The 19,368-nt window shown below is 39.1% G+C and overlaps 1 protein-coding gene across 1 annotated transcript; it reads right to left on the bottom strand.

The window, feature by feature from the left end:
• Positions 1-5,936: 5,936 nt before the first annotated feature.
• Slc25a31 (solute carrier family 25 member 31) lies at positions 5,937-18,919 on the bottom strand. The gene is made up of 6 exons (XM_051156823.1): positions 18,685-18,919; positions 13,885-14,012; positions 10,514-10,631; positions 9,369-9,523; positions 8,384-8,509; positions 5,937-6,137 (listed from the first exon to the last, which is right to left on the bottom strand). The coding sequence occupies exons 1-6, from the start codon at positions 18,917-18,919 to the stop codon at positions 5,937-5,939; spliced, it is 963 nt and encodes a 320-aa protein (XP_051012780.1).
• Between the last annotated feature and the right edge of the window lie 449 nt (positions 18,920-19,368).

Here is a 19,368-nt window from a genome sequence, read left to right as displayed (position 1 = left end):
ATAGGTCATTAAGCGTTATGTATACCATGGTAACAGGTCCTTCTACCACGCAATCTGCTATTTATCTAAGAAAGCTCCCTCTAGTCACCCAGGGCCCCCCATAGGCAGGTAAGGGTCCTCACTGTGTCCTAAGCACTCTGCTGCACTTCCTGATCTGTCCAGTTCTTACCACAGACATCAGAAAAAGAGAAACAGAATGGAAGTACAAGATAGCATGTCTTCTCTAAAGATTATTAATCCCTTAAAAATGGACTCCAATGAAAAGATCCTTACAGAATTTCCCAAAAACTCAAAAGAATGATTTACACTGCACTAAAGAAACTCAAAGAAAATACAAAGAACTGAATGTGATAAGAATGTGAATACAAAATATGAAAGAAAATAGAACTTAGTAAAGAGAATTATTAATGAAAAGCCAAACTGATTGTGGAGAATAAAAAATTCAGGAAACCAACTAGAAACCGCACTGGAAAGGCTAAAAACAGATGGATCATTTAGGAAACACTGTTGGGACTGGAAGACAAGTACAGGAATTGGATTATTCAATAAATGTCAATGAGAATTTTTAAAAAACATGAACAGAACATGAAAGAATTTTGGAATACCTTGAAAAGACAACCTTCAGATTTTAGGCATAGGAAAAGACTACCATACCAAAGGCATAGAATGTATTTTCAGTGAAATTACAGAGGCGAGGCGAGAACCCATACTTAGAGAAAGAGATGCCTATCCAGGTACAAAGGCTTACGGTACTCCAAACACACAGAAGCAGAAAAGAAACTCTTCATAATAGATTACAGTTAACACATTAAATATTCAGAATAAATAAATGTTTTAAAGGCTACAGAGAGAATGGTCAAGTCACTTATAGAGGAAAGCCCTTCAGAATAACATGGGATTATTAACCAGAAAATGTTAAAGACAAAAGGGCCCAGGAAGATGTATTCTACGCTTTGAGACATTGTCATGGTTAACCCAGACTATTACCTAGCAAAGCTAGTTGTTAAAACCAATGGAGAAATTAAAACCTTCCATGACACAAACTGACTAAAGAACAAGTCATGCAGAGGATACTAGGAGAGATTCTTCACTCATCATAGTCTATCAAAAGAGGTCAGAGAAAACATCACCAAATTAACAAATGATAGGAACTAACACCTATCTGCCAGCAATAACTCTGAATATTAACGATCTCTACTCACACAACAAAAAGACATAGATCAGAAAAACAGAATCTATCCTTTTGCGGCCTCCAAGAAACACCATAAACTATTTGTAGATAAACGGATAGAAATGGTATCCAAGAATAGGAACCGAGAAATAAGCAGGTATATTCTAACATCTGACAATAAGCAGACTAAACAAAAACTATTCAGAAGAAATAAGGAAGATCTCTTTGTACTCATCAAAATAATAATACACCAAGAGGACATTACAATTCCAATTTCACTAAAAAACTGTACTCCAATACATTTATACTGGGTGATTTCAATATTCTGTTCTCATCAAAGACAGGTCATCTGAACAAACACTAAACAGAAACACTGGAGTTAAACAAGCCTAAAAGGCATCCACAGAACATGCCACCCTAAATTTGAGAATACACATCATCTCATCAGCCCACAGAACTTTCTCCAAAGCTGATCAAATATTTAGAACATGAGTCAAGTTGCAACAAATAACAACCTGCATTCTACCTAGACACAATGGGCTAACAGCGAGATGTCCACAGCAAGGGAAACGGGGTGGAGGTGGGGGGGGGGGAAATATAAACACAAACTCATTTAGACTACGTACATGAGTGAATGATAAGTGGGCCACTGGGGAAATCAAGAAGACAAAAGGTAAAGCCTAAGCTAAACATCAAGAAAATAACCAAAATAAAAATGGGAGTATGGAATGAAATAGTTCTCAAAAGAAGAAATACAAATGGCTGAGAAAAAAAAATTTTAAGTCCAACATGTTTAGTCATTAGAGAAATGTAAATTAAAATTATTCTTGAGATTTTTCTTTATCTTAATCAAATTAGGAGTGACAAGATTAAAAAATGACAACCATTGCCATGCTAGTGTAGATGTGGGAGAAGAGGAACACAGTCACTGCTGGTGGAGGAAAAGCCACTGTGGAAATCAATGTTGAGGTTCTTCAAAAAACTAGAAAGACATCTACATATGACATGCTCTACTTGTACCATTCCTCTTCCCAGAGGACTGTATGTCCTCTTACAAACATACCTGTTCATCCACGTTCACTGCAGATGCAGTCACAAAAACCAAGAAATGGAAACAACCTAGATGTCCATCAACTGGTGAATGGATAACTAAAATGTACTGTTATATACAAAACGAAGCAACATTCTGCTATGAAGAAAATAAAATCATGACATTTGCAAGTACATAGATGGAGTTAGAAATATTCAGAGTGAAATAACCCAGACCTAGGAAGGGAAGACCTTGCGTTCTCTTTCAGACATGGCTGCTGGATTTAAATTTTCAAGTCTGGATATATAATTGGAGTACCCACCAAAGATGGGAACCTAGTAAGGTGCAGTGGAGGGGTGGATTTCAAGGAAAGGGGGAGTAACCATTTTCTGACTGGATTTAAAGCCAGCTTCCCAAGACAGAACTCATGCCTGATGCCTTTACCTGGGCCAAAACCCTGTTGCTGGTTGCATCACAGGCAGAAGAGCCCCATCCTACTATTCAGCTAAATGAAAATGAATATTTACACAATGGAATACTACTCAGCTATTAAAAACGAGGAATTCCCGAAATTTGTGGACAACTGGATTGATCTAGAAATTATCATAATGAGTGAGTTCACCCAGAAGCAAAAAGAGACAAACGGTATATACTCACTTATATCAAAACACTAGTCCAAGGGATACGTACCATGAAAATCTTTACTTACCAAGAAAGTGGGTCAGAGGAGAGGATATCCGATTGAGACTTTAGGCAAGAGTAGCATGGAAGAAAGAGGAAATTGTAGGACCCACAGGGTCCTGGAAACCTACAAGAAGAACTTTATGACAGGCAGATCTGGATCCTGGGGTCCTCCTCAAACTAAGGCACCAGCCAAGGAGAATATAGGCAGTAAGCTTCGAACCCCTACCAAGACCTAGCCGACGAACATGACACTCTCCACCGTTGAGTGGAGAGTGAGATCTGACTCTCATACGAACTCTGGTGCCCCTTTTCTGACCATGTCCCCCGGATGGGGAGACCTGGTGGCACTCAGAGGAAGGATAGCTAGTTACCAAGAAGACTTGATATTCTGAGAACATATATAGGGGGAGGAGGTCTCCCTCAGTCACAGACATAGGGGAGGGGAGAAGGGGAGAAATGGGAGGGAGGGAAGAATGGGAGGAAACAGGGGAAGGGCTAACAATCGAGATGTAATATGAATAAATTAATAAAAAAATTAAAAAAAAAAAAAAAAAGAAAATGATGAATTGCACCATAGCTCTCTCGACCTACAGATTAGTGTATCTCTCGGCCCTTTTCAGTAGATAGCAATTAATATAGAGACCTACACAATGTGTAAGGAGACTATAGTCCCCAGCTCTAAATGACACATATTATCACACCCAGCAGTCAGGGATCGTTGTGGAAGAGGGTTGGAAAGACTGTATGAGCCAGAAGTAGTAGAAGTCTGCAGCACAAACAGTATTTGCCAGATGAATTCACAGTGGTGTGAGAAACCTGCACAAGCTCAAGTAAACCAGAATCCAGAATGGGGTGGGTGGGGGGTGGGGGGGTAGGAGTGGGGAACTCTTCAAGTAGTACCATCTGCTGAAAATTGGTGGCTGCTGGGGGAGGGAGAACCAGCTTCCTCAGGGCTGCAGCCTGAAAGGCTACCCATGCTCCAGTAGACTGTCCTACACTCATGCTCACTAAATGGATGCAGAGGGTTTAAAACACTTGGACAAAAAGATGGTAGAATAGAGAAGTTGGAGGGGACCGCATTTGATCAAACTCATTATATTGATGTATGAAACTCTCAGTTAAAAAAAAAAGACCCCTTTTTGGAAGAAAAAGAATTTCTGCCTCCCACAGTGATATTTTATAAAACTGATTAAAATAATAATGCCCACATACTGTTAACACAGGTTCAGTAACACCTGAATAAATTGAATTTTGCTAAGTCCCATTAACTTGAACACACATGAACAGAAACTGTATATTAGTTTAAATTCACTGTTCAATTTCAGTCAGCATAGATTCTAATATTCTATGAAAAAAATGCTCTAACTTTTATGGGGTTTTAGAAAAGAAATGTAAAGAAACTTTCTAAACAAGGCCATATAAAATTCAGCACTGATAATTAGGTAGCCACCTTAAGCATATTTTTGCTGTTCTTTTCCAACATCAGTCTTGATATCAACAAGGTTATGTCCTTATGATGTCCACATTATTTTGCTCATTGTAAGTGATGTCTGTTCAACAATAATGTCATACAGGGTTAGGCTCAGTCTCAGATGCTAAATATCTAACTTTTCTTTCTTGACAATACCTTGACTATAGTCCAGTAATTTTGTGGTTAAATTTCTGTTTTTCATTACCTGTGCCATTCAGAACTTCCAAGATTTCTTTCCTCTAAGCATGGCTCTGCAAGTAGTAATGATTTAGATCATCTATATATGGGAAACTAGTACAATTTTTTTTAGCTATTTTTTTGATCTGAGAGAAAGTATTTCCCCTTTGTTTCTTTGACTTCTATGCTACATTGGCCCTAGTTCCTAAGAGCTGTTGTTTCCTTTGAGTAACACCCTGTATTTGAAATTATTGTCACTGACATACATTTGGCCCAAGCACCAGAACAATTTTCTACTCCATTATGCCAACTTGGAGCCTCACAAAATTTCTCAGTAGTTTGTCTCCACTGGCTTAACATTCTTTTACCCACCAAACTTTAAGATCTTGGGTATTTCGAATGATTGTTATTTCACATCTCTGAAAAAAAATATGAGAATATCCTATAAAACTTTGGAAATAGCATTTAACCCTTCTCCTTAGAGAAATGTTTGTTTTGAGACAGTCTCTCTATGAAGCAGACGGGCTTGAACTCTGGATCCTCCTGTGTCCGTCCCCACAGTGCTAGGATATGTGCATACTCCATCGTGTACAGCTTCAGGCATGCCCAGCTGGTTGGCTAGCTGTACGCTAGCTCCACCTCAATCAAAGTGCTACTGTGGTGTGTTTATAGATAAAGTGTGTGTGTGTGTGTGTGCGCGCGCACGCACGCGCATGCATTGGGCAGAAAAGGCTCGTTACAATAGATTTGAACTTGCTTTATTACCAATACAGAATACAAAATCTAATGTTCAGAGATTTCTTTTTTGAAGATATATGCACACTAGCAAGAGTAAATATTAGCAAATAACTCACTCTACACCTTTCAAATAGTTTGACAGTGCCATTAAGTCATTATCAACTTTTTAATGATGTAATTCGTACTTATCAAAAACTATGAAACTGTAAGAGCTAACACAGTCATGTTTCAGCTGCATTAACAGATGTGGCAGAAAAAAGTTGATTTATGTAAGAGATACTGATGATGACTCTTGACAGATGTTTAGGAACTATTTGTTATACCATACAATTCCTAAAAAATGGGATTACAGCTGTATTAAGCAAACAGAAATTTAAAGATTTTTCATTTCTCAGATTTCACATTATATTGTGTTCATCCCAAGTGTAGATTTTTTTAAAAACAGAAGTAACATACACTACCTGTAAGAAAATGCCTCACTAAATGATTCAGGGTCTAAGTGGGAAGAGAACCCATTTTGTTCTGACTTTTAATACTAAAATCTTGAAAAAAATCTTTTCTTTATTGCAGAATAAACATTGTAAGAGACACTGACAGTAGTAACACACTATCAAAATATATACAAATGGCAGCTACGTAATTTTCATTTTTTTACATTAGAAATGTTAATCTCCTGAAGAACCACCTCCAATACCAAGGTTAAGGAATTCCTTGATTTTATCATATAACACCAACACCAAAGCACCCCCTGTACCACGAAGAATGTTGGAGAAGGCACCGCGGAAGAATGCAGCAGTTCCTTCATTATGATATATTTTCAGAAAGCAGTCTACGGTTCCTTTATATTGCCGCTCAGACTCGCCACTCTATGTTAAACAGACAAATAAAATTTCTATTAGTTTATTATTGTTTAGGACATTTTAGGACATCAGCATTATAGGTTGAAAACTAATGCTATGTTGAGTTAATGAGAATGTACTTAATACTGTACCGAGGGAGTGAAGAGTGTTCATACTTTTCAGAAACATTTGGAAACTGACCATATATTAGGTTTGCCAAATGTTAAAGGATGACATGATATAATTCATGGTTTAATCACCACATTTCAATTAACTGAAAAACCCAGAGCAAAATTAACACTAGAAAAATATCTGTTTGGAGATAAGGATTTAAAACAAAACAAAACAAAACAAAAAAACCAAAAAACCTTGAAAAACCAAACCCAAGAGTCTTTAAGTCAAATCTGGGCTAATTACTTTAACATTAGGAAAAGACTGATGAGCTTTAAAAGTTTTAGAAAAAAATAAACACAAGAAAAGTACAACAGCTGGGCGATAGTGGTCCACACCTTTGATCCCAGCACTCAGGAGGTAGAGGCAGCGGATCTCTCAGTTAGAGGCTAGCCTGGTCTACAGAGTGAGTTCTAGCCCTGTCTTGGAAACAAACAAACAAACAAAAAAGTAGGAATAGGTAAATAAGCACAAGTCATAAAGGAAGTAGAAAACAGACACAACAGAGTGTGTGATGGATCATGACTTGTGTGCGTAGACTGCAGATGCCCAGAACCCACTTACAGCCTCAAGTCTTAGGGCACGCCGTAATGCTACTGCTCCTGTGGTAAGACGGGAGGTGGGGACTGGCATCTCCTGGAAGCTCAGGGGCCAGCTACCCTTATACTAGCAGGTTAACAGGAGACCCTGACTCAAGCAAGGTAGAAAGTGAGGCCTGACACCTAGTCTTATGACTTTCACACACATGCTTGCATGAGCACAAACACAAAAAGATATTTTTAAGACAAAAGAAAATGAAAACAGGGCTGGAGAGATAGCTCAGAGGATAAGAGCACTGTCTTCTTTTCCAAAGGTCCTGAGTTCAATTCCCAGCAACCACATGGTGGCTCACAACCATCTGTAATGAGATCTGGTGCCCTCTTCTGCTATGCAGGCAAAGCACTGTATGTAATAAATAAATAAATATTAAAAAAAAATTAAAAAAAAAAGAAAATGAAAACAGTAACATGAAAAGTTTAAATTGATTCTTTGAAAAATTTGTAGGGATGTTCTGGAGGTAATGTTTTAGGGAAGAGTGGCCTCCATTGTTAGAAATGTCAAAGACAGCATGAGTGCAAAGGGTTAGAGACTTTAGAGTAATATATTGCAAACTTCATGACAATTATTTTTAAAACTCAGAGATCAGAAAAGTAAACCTACCAACAACATACTTTATACTTTTCAGGGAAATAAGTCCTAGAACCAAAGATTGCTGCTTCAGAAATGCAACTGTCAAAGTCACTGCCATAAGAAAAGCAGCGTAGTCCATGGTATCCACTGAAATTTTGCTTTCGGGAAGCTGAATCTGACCACCTTAGGCAGTGTGCATTCCTGGATCCTCTGCACACTTCTTGTTACTCCTTAACTGTGTCATCAATACTGGACTATGAGTTTGGGTGCAGCCTCTATCATATTTGTATCACCAGAACTTACTGTAGATTAAACACGCAAATGTTTACTGAAGAAATGAATGCCATGGAATAAAATTCAGGCATTTTTGTTTAGAACATAAGTTATTATAAATACATTTTCACCCTTGAAGTTGAAAGTTATGTACTTTTATCTAAATATACCACAACTGGAAATTATGTTAACGGCCTATAGCTGAGTTTACTTTACGTGGATGCTCTTGAGGCTGAAGAGTGGCTAGAACACTTGCTGATCTTTCAAATGGCCTAAGTGTGAGTCCCCGTACTCACATCCACCTACAAACCCAGTTCCTGGGGATCCAATGCGCTCTTCTAGCCTCCTTGAGCACACAGGAAAAACATCCATACACATCAAATAATAACTATTCCAAAAATCTAAAAAGATTAATATATTAAACCAATCTCTATCTCCACCCCCACACTCCGAGAAATCCAGGAATAGAAGGCATTTTTTTTCACAGCAGAAAGGAAGGAGCTTTGCTGGCTGCTGGCTATTTTTATATTAGGTAACAATGTAAGTAGAGTAGAGAGTGGACAAATGAACTTTGCCTTTCAGCTAAAATGTCTCTGAAATTCAAACACGTTACATTTGAATGCAAGATGCTGATTCAGTTAAACTTACAAATATATTACCTGCATCATCATACGTCTTCTAACTGTGTCAAAGGGGTAGGAGAGTATTCCAGAGCAGGTAGTCACGACTTGAGCAATGATAAAGGAGACAAGAAACGGGGTTTCCTTTGGTTTTGGCAATAAGCCCTAGAAGAAAAAAATGTATCAAGTAATAATCTAGTTTTCCAAAGTATCTTAAATTCTTAATTCAAAGGATAGTTTTATAAATACATGAATGAAGATGAAATAATATTTAATGTGCAAGCAAAAACATCTGGAACTGAGAAAGTAGGTTGGTGGTAAAGTGCTTGCCTAGCATGCAGAAGGCCCTGGGTTTGCTATCCCGATTTCTTTGGGAACATGCTACAGTGATTAAGAGCAAAGACATTTTGCTTGTCATTTAATAAATACATTTATTAACGAATCTTAATGTGTCTTTAAACTTACAAAATAACATGAAGTTGTAGAGTACTTAATAAGGTTTCTAAAACTAAGGAACAATTAAAAATGGCAGCAATTATTATAGTCTTCCCTTCTCCTGCACTATAGAAGTACTATTAAAGTCTGAACTCAAAAGGCAAACTGTAAACCAACCTGGAAAACACCATACAGAACCCAACAACAGCCAGTCGGTAACCAAACCACATTTAATTAACTGTTCCCTAGTTCCCATACTGATCATCTGCATATAAACTGATAATAAAATTAATGTAAGCCAGAAAAAGTTAGAACATGTATTTTTCTCTGCTGAAGATAAAAGATACTGCCCAACCAGTATGCTTTCCATGATATCCTGTGTATGATGCTGACAAAATGATCATGTAAAGTCAGTCATAACACAGTTATAATTTAACTGAATTATGGCAGTCATATGGATTAAATAAAACTTGTTTTCTCCTATTTTATTATTCATTTGGATTTATATAAAGTAATTACATGTAAGAATACACTAATTAGAAAGAACAAATAATGTATTTAGTAGATCCATATAAAGTCACCAAATTACCTTAACAGTGTCATAAGCTCCAAAATAAGAGGCTCGGTAAACAATGATGCCCTGAACAGAGACACCAAACCCTTGGTATAGACCAATAATTCCATCTGACTTCGCTATTTTCATAATGCAGTCACCTAAACCCTTGAATTGCCGCTGCTCAGGACCTAAAATAAAGCAACAAAAACTGTACATTTCATTTATATCAAACAATTATAACTAACATTTATATCAAACATCATAATCAAAATAATTAAACATTTTAAAGATTCAAATGATCTGAAACTTCTAACCAGAAAAATTTCCAAGGACACAAATAATCTTCCCATTCATTCACAGTTTCAAGAAGTATTTTACAAGAAATTGACTGAAAATATTAATCTCTTACAAAAGTAATTTAAATAATTTGACTTGAAATATTTTACCCAAATTACCAGAAATTATGCAAAAAATACCTAGGAAGAAACAAACGAAATTCCCAGAGTGAGAGTTGTTTTATCTCACCCAGAGAAAAACCACTATAAACAAGCCACAGATACGGAAGGATCGATGGGTAAAAAAGCTACAAGCAAGCTTTGGGTTCACTCTTGTTATATGCTCATTTCCATTTTCTCCTTTAAAGGGAAAGGAAAAAAGCAGTTACTCCAGGCCTGGTGACAGCATGTTTGGTTCAGAATAAATTCTGTAGATTAGGAACTAGAAAGATGGCTTAGCAGTTAAGAGCATGTGCTGCTCTTCAAGAGGACACGAGTTCAATTCCTAGCACTCATGCTAGATGGCTCACAAGTGCCTGCGACTTTGGGTCCAGGGGATCCAAAACTCTTCTGGACTCTACCACCACCCTCATACACAATGGCATTCGCCCACACAGACACGTACACATAAATAAATCTCAAAGACTGTAATATTTGATAATAATGCTGGCACACAAATGGTTCAAAGCACAAAGGCATAAGTAGTACTTATGGAAGATCTGTATTGCCTTTAATCCCCGTAAGGAGGCAGAGGCAGGTGGGTCTCTGAGTTCTAAGCCAGTTTGATCAACAGAGTAAGTTCTAGGACAGTCCGGACTACACAGGGAAACTCCGTTTTCAGGAAATCAAACTCTCAAAAACAATAAACACCTCCCCCCCACACACTCCCAGAAACCTCTGTACCTTTTCCAATATCAACACCTAATCGGGTTCTGGCAAAATCTAGTGGATATACCACACACAAGGATGTTGCTCCAGCAGCCCCTCCAGAAGCCAGGTTTGCTAGAAACCACCTCCAGAACTGAAACACACAAATTTTAAAAGGATGAAACTATAGAACCTGACGGTTCAAAATAGCTGGTGAACTAATTTCACAAAGTTAAAAATAAACCCAAAATTTATAAGCTGCTCTTATAAACACAATGACAATATGCAAAACATTTCTCTCATATCCATATACCCTTGCCCCTCACCCCATTCCCATGCTGGGAACAGAGCCCAGGACAGTATCACGCACGGGCTTATAACAGAACGGATTATCTAAACTGGGGCTGTTTAAGGAAAATGCAGGGCAGAAAGCCTTTGTAACCACAAAGTAAGAGCAAAGTGAAAAATATCCTAGTCAAATACAGTTTTCTGCTATGTTCAATGCTAATATTTCTAATGTTAGTTTTAAGTCTTAGACTGCTTTGAAACTCCTAACTTTATCTTGGTCTAGAATGCCCCTCCTATTGCTTTTCAAAAACAAACACAGTTGTTGCTTCATGCTTTAACTTCTGCTGCCTTTATGAAGCCTCTCATCTCCAGCCCTGTAATACTGTCTAGAGGCACAGCCTCTTTCTACCAACATTTTATGTCAGAAAATCAAGGTGAATCACAGGACCAAACCAAATTTGTCACTTGATTCCAGACTTTTATTATTGCACATAAAACCTTTTTAACTGTGGTTATTTATTTGCATACCTACAGATTATAACTCTTGAGGCCAAGATTATATTTATTTAATTACAATTCGCACTTCAAAAAATTCATCCTTGAACACAATTCAACAAGTTAAGAGTCACCAGAGTTTTAAAAACATGTTTATCACCACCAAAGAGATCCTATATCCCTTATAAGTCAATCTGCATCCTAACTTCTTGAGCTCTGTTATTTCTGTCCCTATAGTGTCAATTGTAGAGACTCCATATGAACAGACTAGCACTATACGCAATTGTCCATAGTAGCTTTGCTTTCCATTTGATGCTGTCAAGGTTCATTCATGTAGCAGCATCTACTACTACACTTCATCTTAACTGTCAAATCATAGTGCTATATGGATGGATGTATCTGATTTTATCTATCAAGCTGTTGGTTCATTGGCTGGAGACAAGACTCTTAGATAATGTTTGTTTTTCACAGAACAAGTCATGAGATTTTGCCCAGAGACAGGTGCTCAATAAAGTTATTTTAATGAAGTATATAGGTAATGCCACTTACTATTTCCAGACTCTCATGGCTCCTTTAAGTCAAATGCATCTGTACTACTATGTATCATGTTACACAATCAGAGGCAGACAACTGTATTGAGAGATTGCAAGTGACTGGTAACTAAGCCACAAAAATCTGGCAGAAAAACATGAGCTGGGCCAGACTTTCTTAGAAATATGACATGAAACAGTCTATGCAATTAGTAAGACTAGAAATGGAAACATTATTAGTTTTTTGATATCTGATAAACTTGAGACTTTTTTAAAGCTAGCGATTGACCTGTTCTTGGGGGGCGGGGGTCATGCATGTACAAACATACACATTTAGTGTTTCAAATAGTGTTGACATACAGTGGATCCCAAGTTAAGATTCTCTGACCTATAGAAAGGCCATCAAAGATCACTGCAACACTCTACTTCAAATTACAAACATGTAAGTTATGTACACAACTTCTATGACATAACTATTTACTATTAAAATGGGGAGCACTATTGAGAAAGAGCAAATACACCTATGAAAAGCAAATGGGGCTCAGAACTAAACAGAGAATTCTCAACAGAAGAATATCAAATGGCTGAGAAAGACTTAAAGAAATGCTCGACCTCCTTAGTCATCAGAGAAATGCAAATCAAAACGACACTGAGATTCCATCTTACACCCATCAGAATGGCAAAGATCAATAACTCAACTGACACCACATGCTGGCGAGGATGTGGAGAAAGAGGAACACTCTTTCATTGCTGGTGGGAATGCTAACTAGTACAACCACTTTGGAAATCTATCTGGTGCTTTCTCAGAAAAATGGGAATAGGGCTTCCTCAAGACCCAGCTATTCCACTCCTTAGAATATACCCAGAAGATGCACCACCACACAACAGGGACATATGCTCAACCCTGTTCATAGCTGCCTTATTCATAATAGCCAGAACATGGAAACAGCCTACGTGTCCCTCAGTAGAAGAATGGATAAAGAAACTGTGGTACATTTACACTATGGAATACTACTCAGCTATTAAAAACAAGGAATTTCCGAAATTTGTGGACAAATGGATTGAACTAGAAATTATCATAATGAGTGAGTTTACCCAGAAGCAAAAAGAGTTAAATGGTATATACTCACTTATATCGAGACACTAGTCCAAGGGGTATGTCCCCATGAAAAACTTTACCTACGAGGAAAGTGGGTCAGAGGGGAGGACATCCTATTGAGACTTTAGGTGTGAGAAGCCTGGGAGAATGAGGAAATAGAAGGATCCAGAGGGGTCCTGGAAAACTACAGGCGGGTCTGGGCCCTGGGGTCCTCCTCAAACTATGGTACCAGCCAAGGAAAATATAGGCAGTAAACTTCGAACCCCTACCCAGACGAGCTGATGGACAGGACATTCTCCACCGTTAAGTGGAGAAGGAGATCTGACTTTCACACAAACTCTGGTACCCCATATTTGACCATGTCCCTTGGATGGGGAGGCCTGGTGGCACTCAGAGGAAGGATAATAGGTCACCAAGAAGAGACTCGATACCCTATGAGCATATAGAGGGGGAGAAGGTCCCCCTCAGTCACAGACATAGGGGAGGGGAATAGGGGGGGAAGCAGGAGGGAGGGAGGAATGGGAGGATACAAGGGATGGGCTAACAACTGAGATGTAATATGAATAAATTAACAATAAAAAAAAAAAAAAAAAAAAAAAAAAAAAGAAAAGCAGGTAAGTAGAAAGTCCCAGATGATTCAGGAAAGAAAGAGCATGCTGTTTGGTCCTTTGAGAGGCCATTTGCTCAAATCAAAGTGCCACTCATCCAGTTAAAGTATATGCTGTACAGGGTGTGCATTGGAAGAGGGGTAGTCTTATATGTTGAGTATATTCCAAACTCTCTATTTTAACTAGAAAAGTTAAAGTTAAAGCTGGGGGGTCGTCTTATACACCAGAAAATACAGTAATTACATATGCTAATTTGTCAACATTTAGTATGGTCCATTTTTATTATTTTTACAACTACCAGAGAACCTTCACTCCAAACAAGACATTATAGGTAAGACAAATTCAATAGTTTCTTAGAAAATTTTAGACATATTGAAACATAATTACCTGTTTTTCTTTACTAACTCCAGACATGAATATTTGTTTGTATTTGTCCTTAAAAGCAAAGTTTAAAGCTTGTGTTGGAAAGTATCGAATAACATTTGCCAAATTGCCACGCCAATAACTTAAAAAACCTATAGAATCAAACACATAAATCCACTTTCGTTAGTAAAGAATTTTTCAAAACACATTTCTACTGAAGAAAATGCAGCATCAACTATGCAGCCCATCCCAATCTTGTTCATTTCAAACAGAAAATCTAAAGGACTTATCAGAAGACGCTATTAGTGAAAAAGCAGAGCTCACCAGCAACCTCTAGCCCCAGCTCCAAAGCTTGATGCCAATTCCTACAGTAATAAAGCGGCTATGCATGAGTATACTGGACCAAACAAGCAGATCCACTTACTGCATCATAGATACAGCCATGAGAATTAAAAGATGGTGACAAAAACTTATGTCTCCTTCTGTTTATGTTCTGGAACTGTTTTGAAAGAGGGCTGGAATTTACCAAAGAGGGAGGGGGGTTGTTGGTGGGGGAAGAGGAATCCATCCATTTTATTTCAAGGTAGTCTCTCCTGGTCTAATGAAGCAAGTAACTTCCCTCCCTCAGTATTCATCGAGTTTCCTAAAAGAATATGCCATAAACCACTGAAACCATATGAAATGTCTTAATTACATATGGTGATGAATATGTTACTTTGCTTGATTGTGGTTTTCAACATAAGATGAAAACATTCCCCATACATGGTAAATGCATATATTTTTATCTGTTAATCCCCACTTCAAGAAAGCTAGAAAAATAATTTGTGAGGCAATATTAACAACAAAAATAGTGATTTGCTAGATACTTCTTTTAATGCATGTACCACTAATTCCTACCCACTAAGGAGTAGCATTTCCCCCTTTCCAGGTTAAGTATTACATTAGAACAGCTTTTAGGGCACAGGGAATTTGTTCAGTATAACTTGTAACTATAGAGAATTAGAACTGAAACACAAGCAGTCTTGGAAAATACCTCACATGACCATGAACACTGTAATCATGCATATACTTGCTGTACTAAGAAGGCCAACTTTCAGGTGTGCTAGTACACATCTTTAGCCCTAGCATTTGAGGCCAGCTACAGTCACATAGAGACAGGGTCTAAAAAGGGCAGGAGTAACTGTCAAATGGAAGTAAAATTTAAAAAAATTAAACATGTGGAGTTTAAGCAAATTATGAGAGAGTATTGCTTGTTAGTGAGAATTAGGCTAAATTACTGATGATGGTGATAATTCTAATATTTGGAGTATTTTTAATGACTAATTCTTATTAGCTAATAAAACTGTTCAAAAACAGAGATACACGTTTATTTTCTTAGAGTCTGACTTCTATAAGAGAGAATTTAGACAGTGAACCTTGACTGTGTAATGATGCTGAGTAAATTTAATCTTCTGGCCCACAGCCATAGTAAACACGTAGCACTACACTGGCAAAGGATAAGGTCAATTTTAAAAGGTTCAGAAAGTACTTTTTGGTAGGAGTCTTTCCAATTGAGCAAGGGACATTTTAACAGAAAACAAACCAAAACAACAATAACAAAACAAAACAAAACAACAAAAACCAGGAAGAAACTGGTATTCTAGTCTTCCCATTTTGTACATGGCTTACACACACATTAATGATCACATTAGAAATGGCTAATGTAGACCATGAGTTATTCACTGTAATTCTATAATAATGATTAGCGCGCCAGATGTTCACCTCACAAAGGATAGCTTTGGTTATCATACTGAATACAAATGAAAGTTTTCATTACAAAGATATCTTTAAATCAACATGAGACCCTGATAGAGCATCACATTTTTAAGTAAAGGTGGGTCTTTTTTTCCCTCTTTCCTTTTTTTCTGAGAGAGGATTTTACTATGTGGCAGTGCAGACAAACTTTGAACTTGCAGAAGTCTGTTAACCTTTGCACTTCATGCTATTGTGATTTAGGATTCTATTTCTTTCAATGGTACATGCAAAAATTTCCCCATAAGGCTTCAAAAAATGCCTCTAGATGGCAATCCTCTCCCTGCTGTGGACTGTCCCTTAGCACAGGCTGTATGTATCCAATGCATTAGTGACAATGACTCACATGTAAGAATAGAAAACAGTCCCAAGTTCTGCTTATGACTATATCTTGAAAGGTAAAGACAATGAGGGCCAGACAAATACATAGCATTAACTTCAGGAGAAATATTTTTAAAATTCAAGGAACATATTTTTGTTTAAATTAAAAAAAAAACTTAAAAATACCTAAGATACAATTACATTAGCACTGGGAAACACAGCCTGACTAGAAGACTACCTAAATATTTAAAGAGGGTAAGTTGAAAACAATAGATAGGCAATCTCCCTTTTTCGAAACAGGATTCCAAATTTAGCCTTGGCAGGCCCTTGAACTTGTATCATCCTGTGACAGCCTCTATATAGACATTCTATTTTTAAAAATTTAGTTATAAGTTGGACATGGTGGCACATGCAGAGGCAGGCAGCTCTCTCAGTTTGAGGTCAGCCTGGTCTACAGAGCTAGTTCCAAGACAGCCAGAAATGTAGAGTAAGAACCTATCTAAAAAAAAAAAAAAATAGTTGTTTAAGTGTATGAGTGTTTTGCTTGTATTTATGAATGTGCACCATGCATTCCTGGTGCTCACAGAAGACAGAAGATGACATCAGACCCATAGGACTAGAGGTACAGATGGTTGTGAACTGCCCTGTGGATGATGAGAACCAAACCTGAGCCCTTTTAGAGAACAAGTGCTCTTAACCCTGAGCCGCCTTGCTGTCCCTGAAGATGTGTAGTCTAGACACAGTTTAGCTAGTGCCTGAGACCCCACCCTTAATCTCCTATAGTCTGCTCAACAGCTACAACCAGTTACAACCATATCTCTAGAAAGAATGCACCTTCCTCAATCCCCATTTTCTTTTTTCGAGTGGTATATCTTAGATGCTGCCAGGCTGTTCCTCAGCATCGAGCTTAAGCAATACCACAGGTGGATAGACAGCTGTTTTGAGAAAACTCTTTCACAGACCTAGTAGCAAAAGAAAGGACTGATCTGGAGTGGAAGCTACTTCATTTCTTGTTCTGGATAAATAATGAATAATTCTATTTTCTTTTAAAAGTCTATATAGGGTTTTCTATAGCACTCAACCATCTGACTGGATACAAGATCTGATAAGCTGACTGGCTAATATGGAAACCATTTTCAGCAATGACTCACAAAGGGCTTTCATTATTGATTTTGCGGAATCATCTCACTATTAACAAAAATCCCATACCTAAAACAAAAATGCTTTAAAAAAAAAAAAAAAGAATACTGATCCTGTGACTTGTTTGTATTTTGCTCAGTGTTGCTGTTTTCTGTTTAACTCTGATGTAAACTTATCATGTTAGGGCTGATGAGGTGGCTCAAGCCAGATGGCCTGAGTTCCACCATGAGGACCTCTGAGTGAAGGTGAAAGCTGACCTCTCCAAGTGTCCTCTGACTCTGCATACAGGCATGGCAAGCATGAATGTAAACATGAGGACACACAAGGCACATTTTAAAATGTTCTGAGGAGTTAAATTAAAACACCATTTGCCACGATTACTGAGTTTTTGACCTCTCTTAAATTCTGTGCGGAGAAGACTTGCCTTGTTGAAAGGCCTGCTGCTCAGTGGTTCCCCAAAATAAGCATCAGAGCACTCAGAGGCCATGATGCATCCACATTTGTACTTCCTCAGATGCTTACCACTTCAGGAAGTATCTAAGCCACTTGGACTACTTAATGCAAAGCATCTTGAGCCTTTGGCTAAATACCCAGAGGGAAAGGGCAGGTGAGGGTCCCACCTGCACACAGGATACTTTAAAGACTTTCTTGGCTTTGGGAATGCCTGTTCTATGGGTCAAGACACTAAATTCTGGCAGGTTAAAAAACAGATCTGTAATCCCAAGACTCTCAAAACAGGCAGGAGGATCGACTCAAGTTTGATGCCAACCTGTCTACATAGAGCATTACAGGTTAGCAAGGCCTACATAGACCCTGTCTCAAAAAAACAGTGCTCTGGCACAGTCACCATAACAAAAACAAAAGGAAACATCTGCTAGGCTACGGCTGGCAGCTGCCTTCCCCCTGCACACTCTGTTCTGATTGACCTCCCCTTTGTTTTGGGTCACCCCCTTTACTTTGGGTGACTCCTTCTCTGGAAAACACCCCTTTCCAGAGTCACCCAATTCCTCTGCACCAACCCTTTTGGTGTCACCCTACCCGTGGAATGACTCCCCTCTCTGGATGACCCCCATTTCCCTAGGTTACCCCTTCTCTGGATGACTCCCCCTTCCACTAGGTCAACCCTTTACCTCTGGATCACTCCTTCCTCTGGGTAACCTCGTTTCTGGTTGACGCCGTAATTTAGAAGATACTCCCTCTAATTCCTATGGATGACTCTTTCTGGTTAGCCCTACCACCTAAGTGACTCCTTTTTTCTGGCTGACCCTCTTTCTGCTGTGTCACTCTCCCTCTAGATTACCTTCTTCTCAGGTCACTCCTCCTCTAAATAAACCCTTTTCCCCCGGGTCACCCTTTCCGGAACTCTTTTTTTTTTAATTTATTTTATTAATTCATTCAGATTACATCTCAATTGTTATCCCCTCACTTTTATCTTCCCGTTCCTCCCAACCCCTTTCAATGTCACCTCCTCCTCTGAGTGACTCTTTTTTTCTTTGGGTCACCCTTCCCGGAGTCACCCGTCACCCCCACCCATGTCTGGGACACGAAGGCCAAGCGCAGCGCCATACGCACCCTGCTCACGCGGAATGCGCACCAGGCAGTCCACCATGCCTTTGTAGCGCGCCTCGGGGCTTATCTGCTTGGAGGACGCCTGCACCTGCAGCAGCAGCTTCACTCGCTCGATGGGTGCCACAGCGGTCTTTGACACAGCCGCCGCGACGCCGCCGGCTAGCAGGTCCTTGGCGAAGGACACGGGGTCGAACAGCGCCTTCTTCGAAGGCTGCTTCTTGGAGGATTCTTTCGACATGCTGGACAGGGGACGGACAACCCGACTGCGGCAGCACCACACCAACACCCAAGCGGCAATGCCGAAAACCGGAAAACCGCTTCAGCTTTATCCTGGCGGGAAAGCAGCGCTAAGGATGCTGGGAGAACAGCGCATCCGGCGCGGGCCCTAAGAGCTGCGCAGGCGCGCCCAACGGCCTTGCCGCCTGACGTGGGGCATGTGACCCAACACGTGTTTCCTGATGCGCATGCGCAGTACACCGCTGCTGTTCTGGGGGATGGGGTTGGGGATGGGAGCGAGGGGAGGGGGTGTTGGGGGGAGGGGGTGTTTCACCGATTGCTCCTGCTAGAAAGGATCTCTTCAACCTACGCATACCCTGTGATTAATCGAATCTTATTCAGTCTATAGTTTACCTCCCGCTTTACTTATCAGGAGCCATACTCTAGCCAGGTGCTGCCTGGGTATAATCC

This window comes from Acomys russatus, chromosome 15, assembly GCF_903995435.1.
Source record: "Acomys russatus chromosome 15, mAcoRus1.1, whole genome shotgun sequence".
NCBI lineage: Eukaryota > Metazoa > Chordata > Mammalia > Rodentia > Muridae > Acomys > Acomys russatus.
This window is presented reverse-complemented; position numbering and strand designations above follow the sequence as displayed.